This window comes from Coffea eugenioides, chromosome 3, assembly GCF_003713205.1.
Source record: "Coffea eugenioides isolate CCC68of chromosome 3, Ceug_1.0, whole genome shotgun sequence".
NCBI lineage: Eukaryota > Viridiplantae > Streptophyta > Magnoliopsida > Gentianales > Rubiaceae > Coffea > Coffea eugenioides.
Genome location: NC_040037.1, coordinates 44,777,308 through 44,795,888, shown reverse-complemented (window position 1 = coordinate 44,795,888; position 18,581 = coordinate 44,777,308). Strand labels below are relative to the sequence as shown.

At 33.5% G+C, this 18,581-nt stretch overlaps 1 protein-coding gene across 1 annotated transcript; it reads left to right on the top strand.

Moving 5' to 3' along the window:
* The first annotated feature begins 238 nt into the window (after positions 1–238).
* On the top strand, positions 239–2,706 carry LOC113765358 (L-type lectin-domain containing receptor kinase IV.1-like). The gene has a single exon (XM_027309502.1). It carries the CDS (start codon positions 372–374, stop codon positions 2,403–2,405), a length of 2,034 nt encoding a protein of 677 aa, XP_027165303.1. The 5' UTR covers positions 239–371; the 3' UTR covers positions 2,406–2,706.
* Positions 2,707–18,581: the final 15,875 nt, after the last annotated feature.

The following is an 18,581-nucleotide window of genomic DNA, read 5'->3' as shown; positions in this document are numbered from 1 at the left end:
ACTTTGAACCACTGCTATTACTAAGAGACAAAAAATAAAGGGAACGGCTCCTTAAAGGAAAATAGAATTTTATTCATAATTGCACCATTTGCACAAAGGCGTATTTGGCACCAAGGGGTTCACAAGATAATATATTTTTCATTTAAATTAACTAATAAGAATTTTGGAACAGATCAAAATAGAAAATGTATGATATTTTTAATGGAACGGTGGAGTATATAGAACCACCGCACAATTAAAAAAGACCCCTATCGCAGCCAAAGTCTGTTTGTGATATCCGAAAGGAGTGTGAAGAAATAGCAACGCTAGATAGTATGATATAAGCTACCAAATTAAGAAGAATTTGGCGATTAGCATCCAACTCTTTAATCATGTCGTTGAAACCAGTAACAGCAGTCGTAGCCTATTTTTTCGTTCACATCGCAGTTGGTGCAGCAGCTTCTGATGATGTTGGGTTCATCTATCAAGGATTTCAATCATCAAATCTAAGCCTGGATGGATTAGCCACAGTCACCAAAAATGGCCTCCTACGAGTAACCAACAGCACCATATTACAAACTGGGTACGCCTTCTATCCTAATCCCATCAACTTCAAGGCCACATCTAATAGTTCAGCTTTCTCCTTTTCCACCCAATTTGTGTTTGCTATAGTACCCGATGTCCCAGGCGTGACCGGTACGGGAATGGCATTCGCGGTTGCACCAAGAAGAAAACTTGCACAAGTGCCTTCCGATCAGTTCCTTGGCCTCTTCGATACAAACACCACTGGAAATCAAACAAATCACGTTTTTGCTGTGGAGCTTGACATTTACCAAGACCAAGAAATTGAAGATATCAATGACAACCATGTTGGTATTGATATTAACTCTATGATCTCCAAGGCATCCGCGCCAGCGAGTTACCAAGCTAATAACAAGAGTTCATTTGACAACTTAACTCTCATCAGCGGTCAACCGATGCAGCTTTGGGTGGAATACGACGGGGTGGATAGGAGAATCAATGTAACATTAGCTCCAATAGAGGCTGCTAAACCACATACTCCTCTTTTGTCTTTGAAATATGATCTTTCGCCAATTTTACAGCAGACCATGTATGTTGGCTTTTCGGCAGTCTCTAGTCCACTCAAAACAGGAATAACTAATTTTATACTTGGATGGAGCTTCAGGATGAATGGCGTTGCACAAGCTCTTAATCTCTCTCGGCTCCCCAAGCTACCTCGGATTGGACATAAGAAAGTGTCTAAAATTTTCACCATGGGATTGCCCCTGATTTGTGTACTTGTGTTGATAATACTAACATCTGGAGTAGCTTATTATCTATGGAGAAAGTGGAAGTTTGCAGAAGTGCTGGAAGAATGGGAGCTTGCTTATGGACCTCACAGGTTCAAGTATAAGGATTTATACATTGCCACCAAGGGGTTCAGAGAAAAAGAGCTGTTGGGAGAAGGCGGATTTGGCAGGGTCTACAAAGGCATTTTGACAGCAAACAAGGTTGAGGTTGCTGTCAAGAAGGTCTCTCATCAAGGAAGACAGGGAATGAGAGAATTTGTTGCAGAAATCATCAGTATTGGTCGCTTACGCAATAGAAATTTAGTACCATTCTTGGGTTATTGTCGGCGTAAAGGAGAGTTACTTTTGGTATACGAGTTCATGCCCAATGGCAGTCTAGATAAGTTTTTGTATAACCAGCCCAAGTATATCCTCAACTGGAGCCAAAGATTGCGAGTCATCAAAGGTGTAGCATCAGGATTATTTTATCTACATGAAGAATGGGAGAAAGTTGTGATCCACAGAGATGTAAAAGCCAGTAATGTATTGTTGGATGCTGAACTGAATGGAAGATTAGGAGATTTTGGCCTGGCAAGGCTATACGATCATGGAACTCTCCCTCAAAGCACCCATGTAGCAGGATCTCTTGGCTACCTTGCCCCTGAGCATAACAGGACAGGGAGGGCCACAACAAGCACTGATGTATATGCTTTTGGGGCCTTTTTGCTAGAAGTTGCCTGTGGAAGAAGGCCAATAGAACCACGAGCAGAACCACCAGAGAATATCGTTTTGGTAGATTGGATATTTTTGTGCTGGAAAGCAGGAAATATTCTCCAAGCTGTTGATCGAAAGTTGGGCGCTGAGTATGTGAAAGAGGAAGCAGAATTGGTGTTGAAACTAGGCTTATTGTGCTCTCATTCAGAACCAAAGATTAGGCCAAGTATGAGGCAAGTTCTGTTGTACTTGGAGGGATCACTTGCCCTGCCAGAATTATCATCGCTGGCCATGAGCGTTTCTGCTGTTGGTCTTGGCCCCGCGCATCCTGCTGGCTTTAAAGATATTACATCGTCATTTGCAACTTCCACAGACAAAAGTTTCTCACATGTAGCAGATTCTGTTCTCTCTGGCGGTCGGTAATTAAGATGCTTATATTTCCGATTTATTAAATTTAGGGAAGAAAAGAAAAAAAAGAAAAAAAGAGAGCGTCTATTCCTGTACTTATTTTGTTGAGTGCATTTTCTGTCAAATCTTGTCAATTTTTCTTATCTTTCTGCCCACTAGAACCCCTTGTACTCTTTATTTCTGTAGCTGAGATCTTGGATATGCAAGGTTTCAATATTGCTAGTTTGTTACTTTTCTCCTTTCTGTATGATCTATGATCTAGTCTCGTTATGTCTTGTAAAAAGATTCATTAATAGCAACTGTGCATTAATCATCCCACCATACTTGCGAAAAAGAGCAAAGATAGCCAAGAGCACAGGAGCTTCATCCATAAACTGACCAGAGCTAGAAACTATTTGGTTGTTTATTCCAAAAGGACTCACATTATTGTCACATGTTGAAGAACTCAATTGTTAATTTCATTCAATTCTTCCATCAAACTTCAAAATTAGCTTGATAACAATTTCCTGGATGCTCATTATATGTCTAAGGAGCTATCCATTCAATTTGCCTGGAACAGATAGATGTAAAAGAGGCACAGCATGTTAATCGTCTTACACATATTTAGTACCATGAATAACACAACTCAGATTTATTGCATTGTACCTAGCTAGTTGCCTAAAAAGCTTGGTATTTGGACGTTTCTCCAATTGATTGACTCGTTCACTACGCAAGTCTTTGGACTAGCACAATCTGGACTTTAATCCATCCGTATATGCCTAATCAATTAGTTTACTAAGTCTTTGGACTGCAAAGATTCCTGTACATATGAAAGGCAATCTGGCGGGGACCATAAAAGTTCAATGCGGTGGGTTCCCATCCTACCCAATCTTGAAATGCCTCCTACTCTATCTTGCACTCCTGATCTTGTTTTCAAGTAGTTATTTGTAGGCGTTGATTATTATTCAACTTTTGTGAAATAATTTAATACAAAAAATACAATGTGGCTGGTCCTATCCCACGTCCACGTCTAATCTTGCAAAAAATCTCCCCATTACTCAAGTCCTTATCCTAGTTCTGTCTTTCCAACTGTTCTTTTGCAAGTGTTGGTTTTCATTCAAAATTTCTAATTATATGACAAAAAAATCAATCAAAATATTGAGCTATAACTTTTAATATTAAGAAAAAAATCATTAAAGCGCAATCTGAAATTCAAAGTATTACAAATCTTTACATAAAAAGTAAATAGAGAAAGAAAGAATCCAGTAAGTTCCAACAAGCATACGCGGGAATGGCATAGGGAGGCTCGGGAATGCCATACAATCCTCTACTTTTCTTTAGCCCGAGAATGGCTCATTTGATAAGACTGAAGTCTACAATCTAAATTTTGAAATATAAAAATTAAGTGCTGAAAGTATGAAATTGCTGAATTGATAAAGATATTTTTGTTTAATAATTACCTCAATTATAGCTTTGAGTTGAAATATCACACACATATTATATTTTTATCTTTAAAAAATTTTCTTTATTTATGTATTTGGAGAGAAAGGAAAGTGCGTGTGTGTATGTGTGAGAAACAGAGAGAAAATAAAGAAACAAATTAAACATGGTGTGTGAGTATGTGTATTTATGTGCGGGTGTGTGTGCGTCAAATAGATAGAGAGAAAATGCAATTTTTTTTGGTGTGTAAGAGTATGAATGAGAATGTGTTATATATGTGAGAGGTTAGCATGCGAAGTCAATTCAGAAAATTCTGTAAAAAAAAAAAAAATTTCACTTAAAATTTTGTAGACAAACTAGGCAATCTTTAAAATAATAAGTGATAAGACAATTAAGATATCAAACATGCTAAATTCAAAATTTCTAAATGGAATATTTTTCAGCATTAAGTAGAGTTATCAAACAGGTCTTAACTGGAAAACTATTTACTCATAAGTGAACAGTATAGTCGTGGACAAGGTAATATGGTAGATTTGATGTATCAATATTATTAGGCATACCACATAAAGGAGAGAAAATGATTAACTAAATTTAGTGCTTACATGTGTGTGTAAGTGTGTATATGTGTGTGTAAGTATATATGTGTGTGTGTGCATGTTTGTGTATATATATGTGTGATCAACGAATTCTTGCAAGCATATATGGTCAATCGTAGAAATGAATTACCTGGAGTATTTTAGGGTCGAACTCATAGGGTTGACTTAATTTTCTACTTTAACTATTTAATAAATATGACAAAATTTAAACTAAAAGGGTGTTTTAATCACTACTTGAGAAATTAAATAAATAATCAAATCAAATAAGATACAGGTGAGAAAACAATTAGCAAAAAGCCGGGGTTTTAGATTTTGATTTGGAGTTTGAGTTAATTATCTAGTTAATTACTTAACATGCTAAAAACGCATCACATGCAAGTGCCTGAGATTATCTCTCGATATATATAAGTTGTGCCTAGTTAAATCTCACATCTTGCTTGAGATCATAAGTATTTAATTAAACCTTTTAAAATCTTAGGTAATATAGTTATGTCATACAAATCCTAATCTACTCTCGTGATTAGATTAAGTATACTAATTTATCTAGTGTACTGTTGTATATTCCTTCTTAGTTCAATACAAATCCTAAGAGCATGTCTATGATAGCCAAGCATAAACATGTAATTAAATCAAGGCGAAAGTTAAGAATTTAACTAAGATGAATGATCAAAACTTTTTCACAAAACCCTAACTCCAGATATAATTTAGTTCATCATAATCATAATTAAAGCCAAGAATTCAAGAAACAACAACAACAATAAGGGAAATAAAGAAAAGAAAACTTCTCAATTGTCCGGCTTCAATCCCCGTGTTGGATGCTCCTTGATTCTTCTATAACTTCTTCTTGATGTCTCAAGAAAAATATGTAAAAAAGATGAACAAAGCTTAACCTAGTGTTTTTCTCCCTTAAAAAGGACCAAAAGTACTCCTATTTATAGTCTCTCAAAGTTGTATCCCAAATATGGTAGGAATAGGTTTTGAAAAGTTGCCAAAAATTGAGTATGAGTGGGTTTCGCGATGAAGTTTAGCCAAAAATCAGCCCTAAGTCTGGCCCTGACTTGTTTCAAAGCTTATGAACCATCAGAATCTGAGAATGTCAGGTGTGAAGTCCCTTGCAATGTCCAGCGTTGAACATGAGATCCATGGGCGGATCTATAAGGATCTATGCGTAGATCACATTTGAAGCCAAATTACACAATGAAGAAGGTTGAATCACCTCTTGCTCAAGCATAAAAGTTGTAGTCCTTTCAATTAACTTTCAAATACCACAAGAATCATGTTATTTGGAGGTCTGGATGCTAAGATATACCCAAAATATTGAGAATTTGTAGGAAGAGCATCGTAGTGCAAATATACTTCAATAATTTGGATTTTTACTATGAAAACATGAGAAGTGGATTCTAATGTCTTCCTAAAAATTGTAGATCGTCTCTTATTTCAAAATGAATCAAGAATCATCTCAATCCGATTTTGGTAGCTAAAGTTATCGCCAAAAGATTGAAACATATCAATCCTGCTAAACCCCTTTCTCTTGACTTTTTTCTCTTCCATTGTTTCTTTGCACCATGTTTTTGGTCTATTTTCTTTCTGATTGAACTTTCCATTCACATAAGAGCAAAATTAAGTGGTTTTTACTTTAATTATAACTCAAATAACATAGTTAACTAACAACCTATACATATAAATGCACATTAATTTATGCCCTATGAAACTCCTTCACACTTTGTCCATACTTGTCCTCAAGTACAAGAACAAAACTCATTAAACACAAACAATGGCTATATTCAAGACTATTATTATTAAAACAACTATTCTAAACAAGTGTCAAGTGTCAATAGTGAAAATTAGAGGAACACTTTTCCTGCTAGCTTTTAATACTATCAACCCTTTCGACTTAGGCTAACTAAACCAAGTATATAAAATATTTATCAAGAATTTTCAGCAAATGGTCCAACTATTTAGTAAAATCTCAAACATATAACCCCATGATCCAGAGGCTATTATTATAATCCATATTTTTGTTTCCTTGCTTTTCTTTATTTATCTCTTTTCTTTTGCAAATTCTCTCACACTTAAAATTTTTTTATGTATTTTAATAAGGGGAATGTACTTAATTCTCAGCCGTTCAGGCCTTTTGACATGAACTTCAACATCTCCCAAATGAAAGAGGCTGGTTATACTTAATTTTCACTGCTAAAGAATCACATACTCATAATTATCGTCACTTTTTGATGCGAAAGTCAATATTTATTCAATGAAGACTCCCAATTACTAGATAATGAGAACTAGCGGAGTACAGCTTAACATAATAAACTAAGCATATAAGCACAAACAATAACACAAATAGCCTATTTCATATCCCAATAATATGGAGAGCTAAGATTAATAATTAGGCCAAATTCACAAGAAAAATGCTAAAAAAAATTTACAACACATAGAAAAGTTAGCCAAAAATTGAAAAAGTTTCAAACTATCGAATATTCGCCAAAGAAGTGATTTAAAGTAACATTGTTCAACACTTAATACATTCATGCATACCAAGCCATAACGATAACAAAACATGAAATATAAGCCATTTCCTTTTAGGGAATAACAAAAATTTTGAAAATTTCAACCAAAATTTCACTTCACCCATTCATCTCTCCCCCACACTTAAGGCAACATTGTCCCCAATGTTGAGGATAAAATAGACGAATAATATCAAGAAAAGAGATGAAAGTGGAACTCCCTGATAACAAATAGAGTGCCAAAGACCAAGTGGGGTAAGAGAAGTTGCTAATAACCATCTAATAGTCAAGCTCAGGAAGCCAACCTTTCAAAATATAAAAAGACAAGAAAAAACTACAAATAGAAGTTAAATACACCACCAAATAACCCAAACTAGAAAACAACAAAATTGTAAAGAAATAAACACCACCATTAATCCCGAACAAAAGAAAATAATTAAACAAAATTAGAAAGAAGTCAAGTTGCCTCCCAAAAAGCGCTAAGTTTTATGTCTTCAACCGGACAAGGCCGATGTGATTATGGCGGATAAAATGGCTCGGACGATTTCACAGCTTTCTTAGCGTGTGCTTGCAATTCTACATAATTTTCCACATTTGCATTGTGCATTCGGACTGTCGAAGAAGAATATGTGCAATGATTTTGCAAGGGGATGATTCCTACATCCTGCTCATTAGGATCAAACCTAATCGATATTAGAGTTTCAGGTCTGGGTTTTGTGATAGTGATGACAATAATAGACTGCCCATTTTGAGATATAGCAGAGTTGATTTAATAGTACAATGAGCAAAGAAAAATTGTGTTAAGGGTTTTCTTAGAGAAAGTGAAGTAAACATTATTATATTCGTGATTTTGACCCATTTGGATCTGTGGAAACCTTCATGAGTTTCGGTTCTTTGGGATCTATCAAGACTATTACTATTTTGTTCTATCGGGATCTGTTGAGAATTTGTGAGTTTTGATCCATTGTGGATAAGATGAAGCATGTTTACTATTTGTCGATGTTGGGTACATGCTAAGGTAGAGATTGACTAAAATTGTCTTTATATCCTATATCGAGAGTTTTACAAAGAGATCTCTCCTCTTGGTGGTTATAAATACAGTAGAGTTAAGTGAATTCAAGTGTGCCAAAACACCAGTCCAAGAAAGATTTTTGGGGAACCTGAAAGAGATTTGGTTAAGAGAGGTTTTTGGGGAACCTAAATAAGAGATTTGGTTAAGCATCAAATCAGGAGAATTAGTTAGTGGGTTATTATGATCTTTGGGTCATCAAGCCTTTTGATATATTTAGGGTTCATTTGGTTTATAGGATGACACGTGATTAGATTAATCATCTTGTATCATCTGATATTTGGTTGCATTTTATATATGGGAGACACATACTATCTAACTGAATTAATCCCTTATTCATGGGATAAAATAATCCCCATGGGGGAATTGGTATTAGTCATCCTAGGATGACAAACACAAAAGATGATAAAATTTCAAACTTATTTATTCTTATAAAAAGTATAAATTTATACTATAATTGTATAACCCTACTCCCACACGATAATGTAATATGAATGGACTAATTTGCCCTTACTAATTAATTTTAAAGTTTTTTTGACTAATTTGTTCCTACTACCAACATAATAATATTTTAACTAATTTGCCCTTATGAATGATTCAAATTTGTACTGACTATTATATAATCATACTCTCACATAATAATATAATAATAAATGGACTAATTGACCTCTACTAATTATATTAAAATATTTGACAAATTTGCCCTTATTCATTATTTTATAAATTTTGACTTACCCCTATTAATTAGTTTAAAATGTTTGACTAATTTGCCATATTAACATCATAATAGAAGGACTATATTGCCCTTGGACTAAATTACCCTTACTAAGCTTATTTTCTAAACCAAATTTTATATAAATACATAATCTTATCCATTGAGTTTTGTTTTTGTGAATAAGGACTTCAATAAGTTCAAACTTGGTCCAAAGAAAAAACTTCTATATTAGCTTGAGTTTAACTCATTTAAAAATCTTAAATGAGTTAGGTTTTAATTTATTTAACCTTAATTTAGCAAAAATTTGACCCATTATTTAATTGGATTTCAAATTTAGGTTCAAAAATTTGGTCAAAATCTATTTTTAAGGGCTCGAATGGGCTAAATTTGAGTGAATGCAAATTTTTATATATCAGAAGCTTTGATTTACTTTATAATTCTAAAGTTTCAAACTATTCTATTTTAATAAAAGCTATTAAATATTAAATATTTATTTACAATATTAAATTATTTTACTAATATTTTATAAACATTAAATTATTTTATTAAAAAGAATTTACAAATTTAGGGGTGCTTTGGTCATTAAATAGTAATCCTACCTCATCGAATCTCCAAGCAAACACAGGATAAAATTATTTTCCAACATATCCTATCCAATTCAAAACCAAGCAAACACTAGATAATTTGGATTATTTATCTGGGGATGACTCAACCCAGGATTAATAATCTGAGGATGAGTCATCCCATTTCATCAAATCCATGAACCAAATGGACCCTTAGGGTTTGCTTGTTGTAGTATTAGGTGCTTTTATGCCTAGGAATCCTTTCTTAAGCTTCTGTACTCTTTGTTTTATACTCTCTTTATTATAGTGATATCATTTTTCCCCTTCGCCCATAAATGTAGGTCAACATGACCAAACCATATAAATTCTAGTGACTCTGTATTTGATATATTCGTTTGTTGCCATTTTTGTTGGGTTACAAGAATCCTATTATCTTCTCATGTCATTATCTTTGGACCAAACCCAACAATACAAATCAACTAGTATTTTGACCATGGTACATGCAGATTTACATTTAATTTAATAATAATAATAATGGAATTATTTATATCAATTACATGAAAAAAGGTTAAAAATTAAAAAGTACTATTTTAGTATCTAATCTATATTGTGTTTATGTACCTTATCTAAAACCTTAAAGTATATTAAAAAATATGAATAAAAATCACAAAAATACCTAAAAGAAATACTAAAAACACACCAAACACAACATTATTACCGCTCTCGTTAATATTCTATCTCTTTGTGCCATTCCCCTTAATATTACCCTACTTTTCGTTACCCTCTTCCTTACTATTACCTTTCCCTTCCACGGTCTCTCTCTTTGTGCCACTTTTTCTTAAGATTCTCATACTTTTCGTTATCCTCTTACTCACACTCTTAATCCAAACTTTCCATATTCCTCCAACTCTTCTCCTTCCCACAAACTCTACTTTCCTTTCACCTTGCCCTACTTCCACCATATTGTGCAATCTCTTACCCAAATTTGCAACCTATTTACCTCCTATTGTACTACTCTTTCCACCCATTTATAGTTGGAAATAGTGACGAAATTTTCAAATCATTCTTCAATAAATGAGTTTGGGTACGCAATTTAATTAGGTTCAACTGGGTAACCCAACTAAACCCATTAATTAGTGTTTGTCAAATGGATAGATTGGGACCACTTATTTAGAACTAATTAAATTAGATGTAGATTCAAATTCAATCATTAGTAAGTTAAATTTAAATCACTACCAATTCAATAATTATATTCTACTTTTTACAAAGGCAAATTATTAAAAACTATCACTCTTATCATCTTCTCTCACCCGGTAGCTAGCTATCTACTGTCGTCTATGATTTTCAAACCTTTTACTATGATGCCATCTTTTCTGTCATATCTCCATAATCCCCTTCTTTCTTCTCCCTTCTCTGTTCAATTTTGTAGTAGTTCATCTTTTCTTTTTTTACTTTCATAACACACTTTAACTCCTCACTATTCCCTTTCCCTCACCTATAGTTGGCCTCTAGCTTTCTATCCTTACCATCCAATTTTCTATCCTTTTTCCTTCAGCATTCTCCCAAACCCTAGGATTGCTCCTAACCTCTCTTCCTCACACACAACCTCCTCCATTTCCCTTTCCCCTACTCCCCCATTTTTCTTCTACCCTACCAACCAAAATAAAGTGATATATAAAGTAATATCACATTTTCCCATTAGAGATATATTATGATATAAAAATCTATATTATTCTCCTATATTCTTTTGAGAAATATACATACATACATATATATATGTAGATACTATGTCGTGTGTCTGTTGGGATTTTCTTTTTTAAATAGCAGTAATTGCGATCAGTATTTCCTATCTCTATTGGTCTGAGAGTCCTAATTTATCTATTATTTATTCAAAACATAACTTAACATATTGTCAATGTTACAATATTATAAAGTGAATTTGGCTAGTAAAATATATAAATGAAAATTCAATATGGAAGTATAAAAACACCAATTTTAGTTATTTTTCATATTAATTTTGAATTCAATGATTTTAAATTTTCAAAGAAGAAATATTGTCATTGAATCTATATTCAATCGCCAAATTGAAGACTTAAAATTTGAAGCAAAAAAAATGCATAATTTGGAACTTGGTTTAACATTTTTACAATATATTTAAATTTACCTCTCATAATATGAAAAGCATATAAAATTGAAAATTGATCACAACAGTTGCAAGTATTGGCATTTAAAAATGCAAACAAAAAGCTGATAATATCTTGTGATAGCTCCAACTATTACAAAATATATATATATAATGACATAGCAATTGCATATTTACATATGAAAAAAACAATAAGAATACATAAAATAATGAATAATACCCAAGACTATATTAGCATTTGGGTTTTGTACTCTAATTCAAATTTAATCAAGGCCGAATTTGGATCAAATATATCTCTTCTTTAAATTACATTTTTATTTTTTAAATTTTTGGTAGAATTGGTGTTTCTTTTATTATTATTTTTCATCAAAAATAGAGATTTCAAATAAAAATTTTCATGTTGAAATTAAACCTGGCAATTATACCCAAAACCCAACAACCCACCCAACTCACCCACTAATTTGAGAGGTTGGGTTGGGTAAGTTGGGTTTTGGGTCAATTTTGGGTTGGTTAATAAAAACCCACATATATTTTGGGCAGTTTGGGTATTTGTGTTGGGTACCCATTACCCAACTTAAGTTAAAAAAATAAATAAAAAAATTAAAATCAAGAAACAAGAAAAGACCTGGAATCATGTAATGAAGCCAAATGTTGGATCAAACAAAACATCTCCTGGCCAAAGTTTTATTCGACAGACCTATTCAAGTCTTATATATAGTTCGAAATGTGTTTACGAAAAAAAGCAAAATAATATAGGACAAAAAAACTTTGTATCCAATCTCTTTTCGGTGTGTGACTTCAATGTATTGATGCATGAGAAATTGCCAATTAATTGAAGTTCACTAATTAAGGATTCAGTAAATATTAAGTTGATACCTTCAGATCAAAGGATTTGAGCATAATCGAATTTAACTTCTTTAGTGAAAGTTCCGTCCATTTAGGATGCTTAAAACGCAGTACTGCAAATTTCTTTGTCACAAATCTACCATGTAGGTTCTCCAGACTGCAGAAGGGAAATCCAACTAATAAGTTCATTTTGCATTGTAGAATTTTTCTAGGTCATGATGCAATTCGTATATAATTGGGTTAAATCCACACAGTCTATACTGGATTCAGGCAATTGTTAATCAATTAGACATGAATGCTCGGTACATGACAGATTATCCAAATGAATATATACAGGTTATAAGGTCGATCATAACAGGATAACTGGAGCTTTAATATGAAGCTACTGCTAAATTTATTTCTTTTAGTTACGGATTATATATTCTAGGAATGGCTATGGACAACAATTAGTGAATTTTTTTTCATTGTATGTGAAAATGTATTTGAGAGAGTTTATGATCAAAATCTATTAATTAACATATTGGGTCATGGGTTTGAGTTGACCCGATATGACCCAACCCAAAATTAACCCAATCTAAAGTTGGGCGGGTTGGGTGTAACCCATTTAAATGAAAATCCAATATTAACCCGTCCAAAACCCGTCCAACCCGCCCAATTGCCAGGTATAATTGAAATGTTAGTAGTATTTTGTTTTTAATTAGTGATTTCATAATTTAGGATTCACAAATGGTACCATTCTTGATTTTTTAAATCCATGACCAATGAATATTATTTTCTCTTTATTTTCTGTATAATTTGACCTTTTATTTAGGATTACTAAATTGAGGGGTAAAATATTGTTATTTACTTTTTTACTTTTAGTAGGTTTGGTGATGTTTTCTCTTTATTTACCCTCACATTAGTAGAATCCAAATCAAATTCCTATATAAATGAAGCCACTTTTTACTTTTTAAAATTCAAAAGATTTGAAAAGATAAATAATAATTAAAAAAATTCAAAATTCTATTGACACCACCACATGCTATACAGCTACACAAGTGGGCCTACAAACTAATCACAATTCTACATATTTGCTACAAAAGAATTTATTCAATCTTTTGCCAAGGGTGGGCCCTAATTGACATAACTGAAGCAAATGTTATTGTCCATCACAATCTACAAAATGTACTCTCTCTCTCTCTCTCTCTTGTATTTTGGTGGACCAATAGATCTAGTGAGGCCCTTTAATTTTTATACCCAAAAATATGGGAGCATCACTTTACGTGGTCCTTCTTGGCAACGCAGAAAACTAGCTGTCGAGGAAAACTATGTATAAGTGCCAGAAACATGAAGGTGATTTTAATTTGTTTTCCTTAGTTTGTGGGAGATAAATTAAGCGCCCTTGAATTTTGGGGATTTATTTATATTTTGATTTTAAGGAATTTTTTCCGCTTCAAATTTAACCTCTTAAATTTCGAGGTTGCATATGGATTCAAAACTTTTACCATTCAATTTTAAATTAATCTTGAAATAAAGTAAGGGATTGTTTCACAAACCTCCCCTAAGATTTATAACAATTTCAGACAATACCTCCAAGTTTGCAAATTACACATACCTCCCCCCTCATTGTGTAAAGTGACAAAAATAACCTTCATCCAATATTAAATTTAAAGTCTCGAGGAAGAGAACTAATGCATTTTAAGTTAAATTTAATAAATCCACTAAAAAAAGTGAAAAAAAAAGAAGAACAAGAGTAATGAAGTCGTATCTTATCACAGACACCCACAACACCTAAACCCAATCTTATTCCATATGATTGTAATTTGGGACTAAATAAAGACTATTTTAGTTTCCTCTATACATATATTCTTACTGAATTAATATCTTTTTTGTAATTGGTCATGTAGGTATCAACATTTTTTGGAGGGGATAAGATCAAACTTCCTAGAAAACTTTTTTAAAAGTATGTGAATAATGTTCTGCATTTAGCATTGCTAAGCAATTTTGTTTTTGTTGAGCATAATCAACTAAGGGCATTTCAGAATTATCAATGGGGAATTTTTGCTTACATCAGCAAAGTGAGCCCAAAGTATTTTTTTAAGGGAGGTTTTTATAATTTTTAAAATGAAACGGGTATTGTTTGCAATTGTTATAAGTCTTAGGGGAGGTTTCTGAAATTATCCCATAAAGTAATATAGCACTTCAATTAGTTTTAATTTTGTGCTTTTATATATTTTTGTTTATGGCATTTTCATTTGACTTATCAAATTTATTTTTTGACCTTATAACAATGGCAATATGTTTATTTATATTTTTAGCAAGTAGTGGAGATGTTAGGAGTCCAAAATTGATAAGAATAGGAATTATGTCACGAACATTGCTAGTACTTTATGAAATTGCAGACCATATTATATATATATAAAGTTTTTTATGAGTATATAATAGCAAATTGTAAATATTTAATTGTACCATTTGTTTAAAATAAAAAATTAAATTGTATTTTTCTTTGTAACCTTTTATCTCTCCTTTTTGTCTAAAATAAATCAAATTCAATTTGTTGTTGATTGCTAGCTTTTAGAATAATTTTTCTTTTTCTTTTTTTTTGGATACAAATATGATGAATAAGAGGAACTTTTCTAGGTTGATGGGAGAAATAATAGGCAAATATAACAATCCAGAACAATTAAGCACAATTTATGTTGATGGTATACAGTGGACAGGTGCAACTCAATGCCTAATTTGTCCATCAAATCTTACCAAATAAAACTTGTAAAAATCTTGTCCCTATCTGACGTAATACTCAGTGGAAGGCCATGCAACTTATGCATATTTTTAAAGAATAATGTGGCCACTAAGGAAGCAGTATATTTAGGGCTCACTCAGAGCCATGAAAATGTCCATACTTGGTGAACCTATCAATAACAACAAATGTTCCATCATACCCAGTAGATTTTGGAAGTCCCTCCACAATATCCATTGAGATGTGCTGCCATGCTTCTTTTGGAACTAGCATGGGCTGTAACAAACCAAGATATTTACAATTTTTGGATTTGTTCCTTTTGCAGCAATCACATGCTGCACCTATTCCTCAACTTCTTTCTTCATTCCTGGCCAAAAAAAGTGCTCCTTTAACCTCTAATGGAGATTAACTTTTTTCCAAATTGCCAGTGAATGTCCCCAAACAAAGTCCCCAAATTGCCAGCATGTCCACCAAATGGAGATTCCTGAAAGCAAGCAATCAACTTTTTCCTCAACTTTTTAGCAGCACCAATTAGACTCTACCCTTGTATCTCAATACTCCACCCTTGAAGGTATAGTTAGGGCAAAGTTAGGATGTACAGCTAAGGATCTCAAGAGTTTAATGGCTCTACCATCTTTCTTATAGCAGTCTAAAGTCTCAATTATCCATGAGGGCATAACCATAGAGATGTTATGAACACCTCCCACATCGTCCTCATATCCCTTCCTTGATAAGGCATTTGCCACCTACTTTTCCTTTTCCTTTTTGCACTGTATTTCATACTCTAACCCTAGCAGTTTGGTGAGTCATTTTTGCTAGAGATGTATTGAGATTTTCTATTCAAGAAAGTACTTTAGACTCTGATGATCAGTTCTAATGAAAAAATGAGAACCAAGCAGGTAATGCTTCCACTTTGTAACTACTATGATCAATGACAAGAGTTCTTTCTCATATAGGGACAATCTTTGATTTGTAGGTCCAAGATCTTGACTGAGAAAAGCAAGACGTCTCCCTTACTGTATCAAAATAGCACCTAAAGCTTTGTGGCTAGCATCTATTTCCAATACAAGAGGCATTGAGAAATTTGGTGATACCAATACTTGGGTACTACTGATCACCTCCTTTAGTTTTTGAAAAGCCATTTTAGGATCCTGATTCTATGAAAACCTATCCTTCTTTAATAGTTCTATCAAAGGTTTGCCTATCATTCCATAACTTTTCACAAAACTCCTATAATAACTAGTAAGTCCAAGATATCCCCATAATGGGTTAACTGAAGTAGGAACTAGCCATTCAACCATATATTGTACCTTAGTAGGCTCTGCCATATCCTTCACCAATAATAATATGCCCTGGATACTCTACTTGGGACTAGCCAAAAGTGTATTTGAGAGTTTGGCATATAAAGAGTGTTTTCTAAGAGTTTCCAGTACTATTTGGAGATGAATGAGGTGAGAATCAAGGTCAAGGCTATATACTAAGATGTCATCAAAAAATACAAGAACAAGCTGTCTTAGGTAAGGTTCAAAAACAACATTTATAAGACTTTGGGATGCAACTGGGGCATTTGTGAGCCCAAAAGGCATGGTAGTAAACCCATAGAGACCAAGATGTGTTTTCAAGGCTGTTTTGAGTTTGTCATCAGGCTACATTCTTGCTTGGTTTTGATAGCAGAAGGACTGTGATTAGTTTAGATACTTCCACTATTCAGCATTTCACTAACTTGTTTTTCAACCTGATTTATTTGAACATATGGGTATATATATGGAGACAATTTGAAACGTTTAGCATTAGGAACTAATGGAATTTGGTGATCACAATTTCTAGAAGGAGGTAGGTTCTTAGATTCTCCAAACACATCTTTGTAGTCCTTAAGCAAAACATCAAAGGAGTGCTGAAAAATGTCATAGACCTAAGTTTTTGACAGTCTAATGCCACAGGAGTTCTTTCATATCTTGGTGGTTAACTTACCCTTCTCGTAATTGCTTTCTAGAAACTTGAGTATGGTTTCTATGGTGCCACTTTGCAAAAGCAACTTATTCCCTTCCTGATCAAATACCATGATCAAAGTGTCTGAAGTCAAATGTTATAGAACTGTGAGCAGCCATCTAGTCTGCCGCTATAATCATGTCATAGGGTTCCAAGTTCAATACAAATATCTTATGAATGAAACATTTCCCTTGCATCTTCCACTTCATCTCAAGATTGACCTTATTTCACCACAGATATTCACCATTAACTTATTCACCTTGAAAGGTCTCATCTTCTAAACTAATTTTGGACACAATTGAGCCACGGAGATTTTAACAAAACTATGTGTGCTTCCCTCATTCACCAAAATTGACAATTCAACTCCTTTAATTTGATGGTGTTATGCAATATCTTCCCAAACAAGGCATGAATGGCAAATTCCATATCTTTCTTCTACTGAGCCCCTTGATATTCAATATTCTCATCCTCTTCATTACTTTTTGCAACCTCAGAATCGTCATCAATAGTCAAGAGAAGATGAATTTCTTTCTATTTAGATTTATGCCCTAGCCCAAATTTCTCATCGCATTTGAAGCATAAATGGTGGTATTTTCTATCCTAAATCTCTGTTGGAATGATTTTCTTGAAAGTTTGTAGGATAGGTTTCTTGACAGCATTGTTGATACTAGGCTTAGTGTTAGAAGTAGAGCAACTAGCTTGACTGTGGAAACAACTAACAACATACTCTGCTTTTTGAACTATTTTTCCTGAAAATAGCATCAAAGCCATTTTCTTACAGCTTTGCTAACTCAAATGCATTTGACAAGGTCGTAGGCATATGAGTCTTAACCATGGATCTTAATTCCTCAGGCAAACCACTCCAGAAGCAAGAAATATAGTAGGATTCTAACAAATGGGCTCTGATCATTATCTCAGAACTCGACTCTTCAAATTTCTCCCGATAGGCCAACATTGTTGAAGAGAGTTGGAACTTATTGAATTCCTCTATAGATACATATGCCCCAATTTACCAAATCTCCTGTTGAACTCATCAGAAAATTCTACCTAATCAATACTATTATTTCCCATCTTGAAGCCTTAATACCAAATATCTACTTTGTTCTCCAAATAAAATTCTGCAATCTCATCCATCGATCCATGGGAATGTGATGCAATTGGAAGTATTTTTGTGCCTTCTTGGTCCACTCACGAGATTGTTCTCCCTTGAAAACAAGAACTTCTATCTTAGGATTACCAATAGAGAATAAATTCTTGAAGGATCCCTCATACTACTTCTGATTCCTCATACCCAAATCCCTAGATCCTCCTGCCTTAGGCGTTCTCAAGATTTCTCTATCCCTATTCCCATTGGCCACATTGGCAAATTGGGCTGAGATAGCCACCATGAATGTGTCCATCTTGCTGCTCAGCTTAGAGTTCACAGAATCAATCCTATCTTCAAAACTTTTATTGTCTGCTACTATGGTATCCAAGATCCCTTGGATCCTAATTTCCTGTCTATGAATCTAATCCTCCGCTGTTATCATTCTTGTGCCTTTGGCTATGAATTATTACTACTTCAAGCCTCCTAGTCCAAGAATCGGGGACTCTGATACCAAATTGCAATGAACAGAATTGTGAAA

Coding starts and splice junctions, on each gene's coding strand:
- LOC113765358 (XM_027309502.1), top strand. CDS start 372: ATGTCGTTGAAACCAGTAACAGCAGTCGTAGCCTATTTTTTCGTTCAC.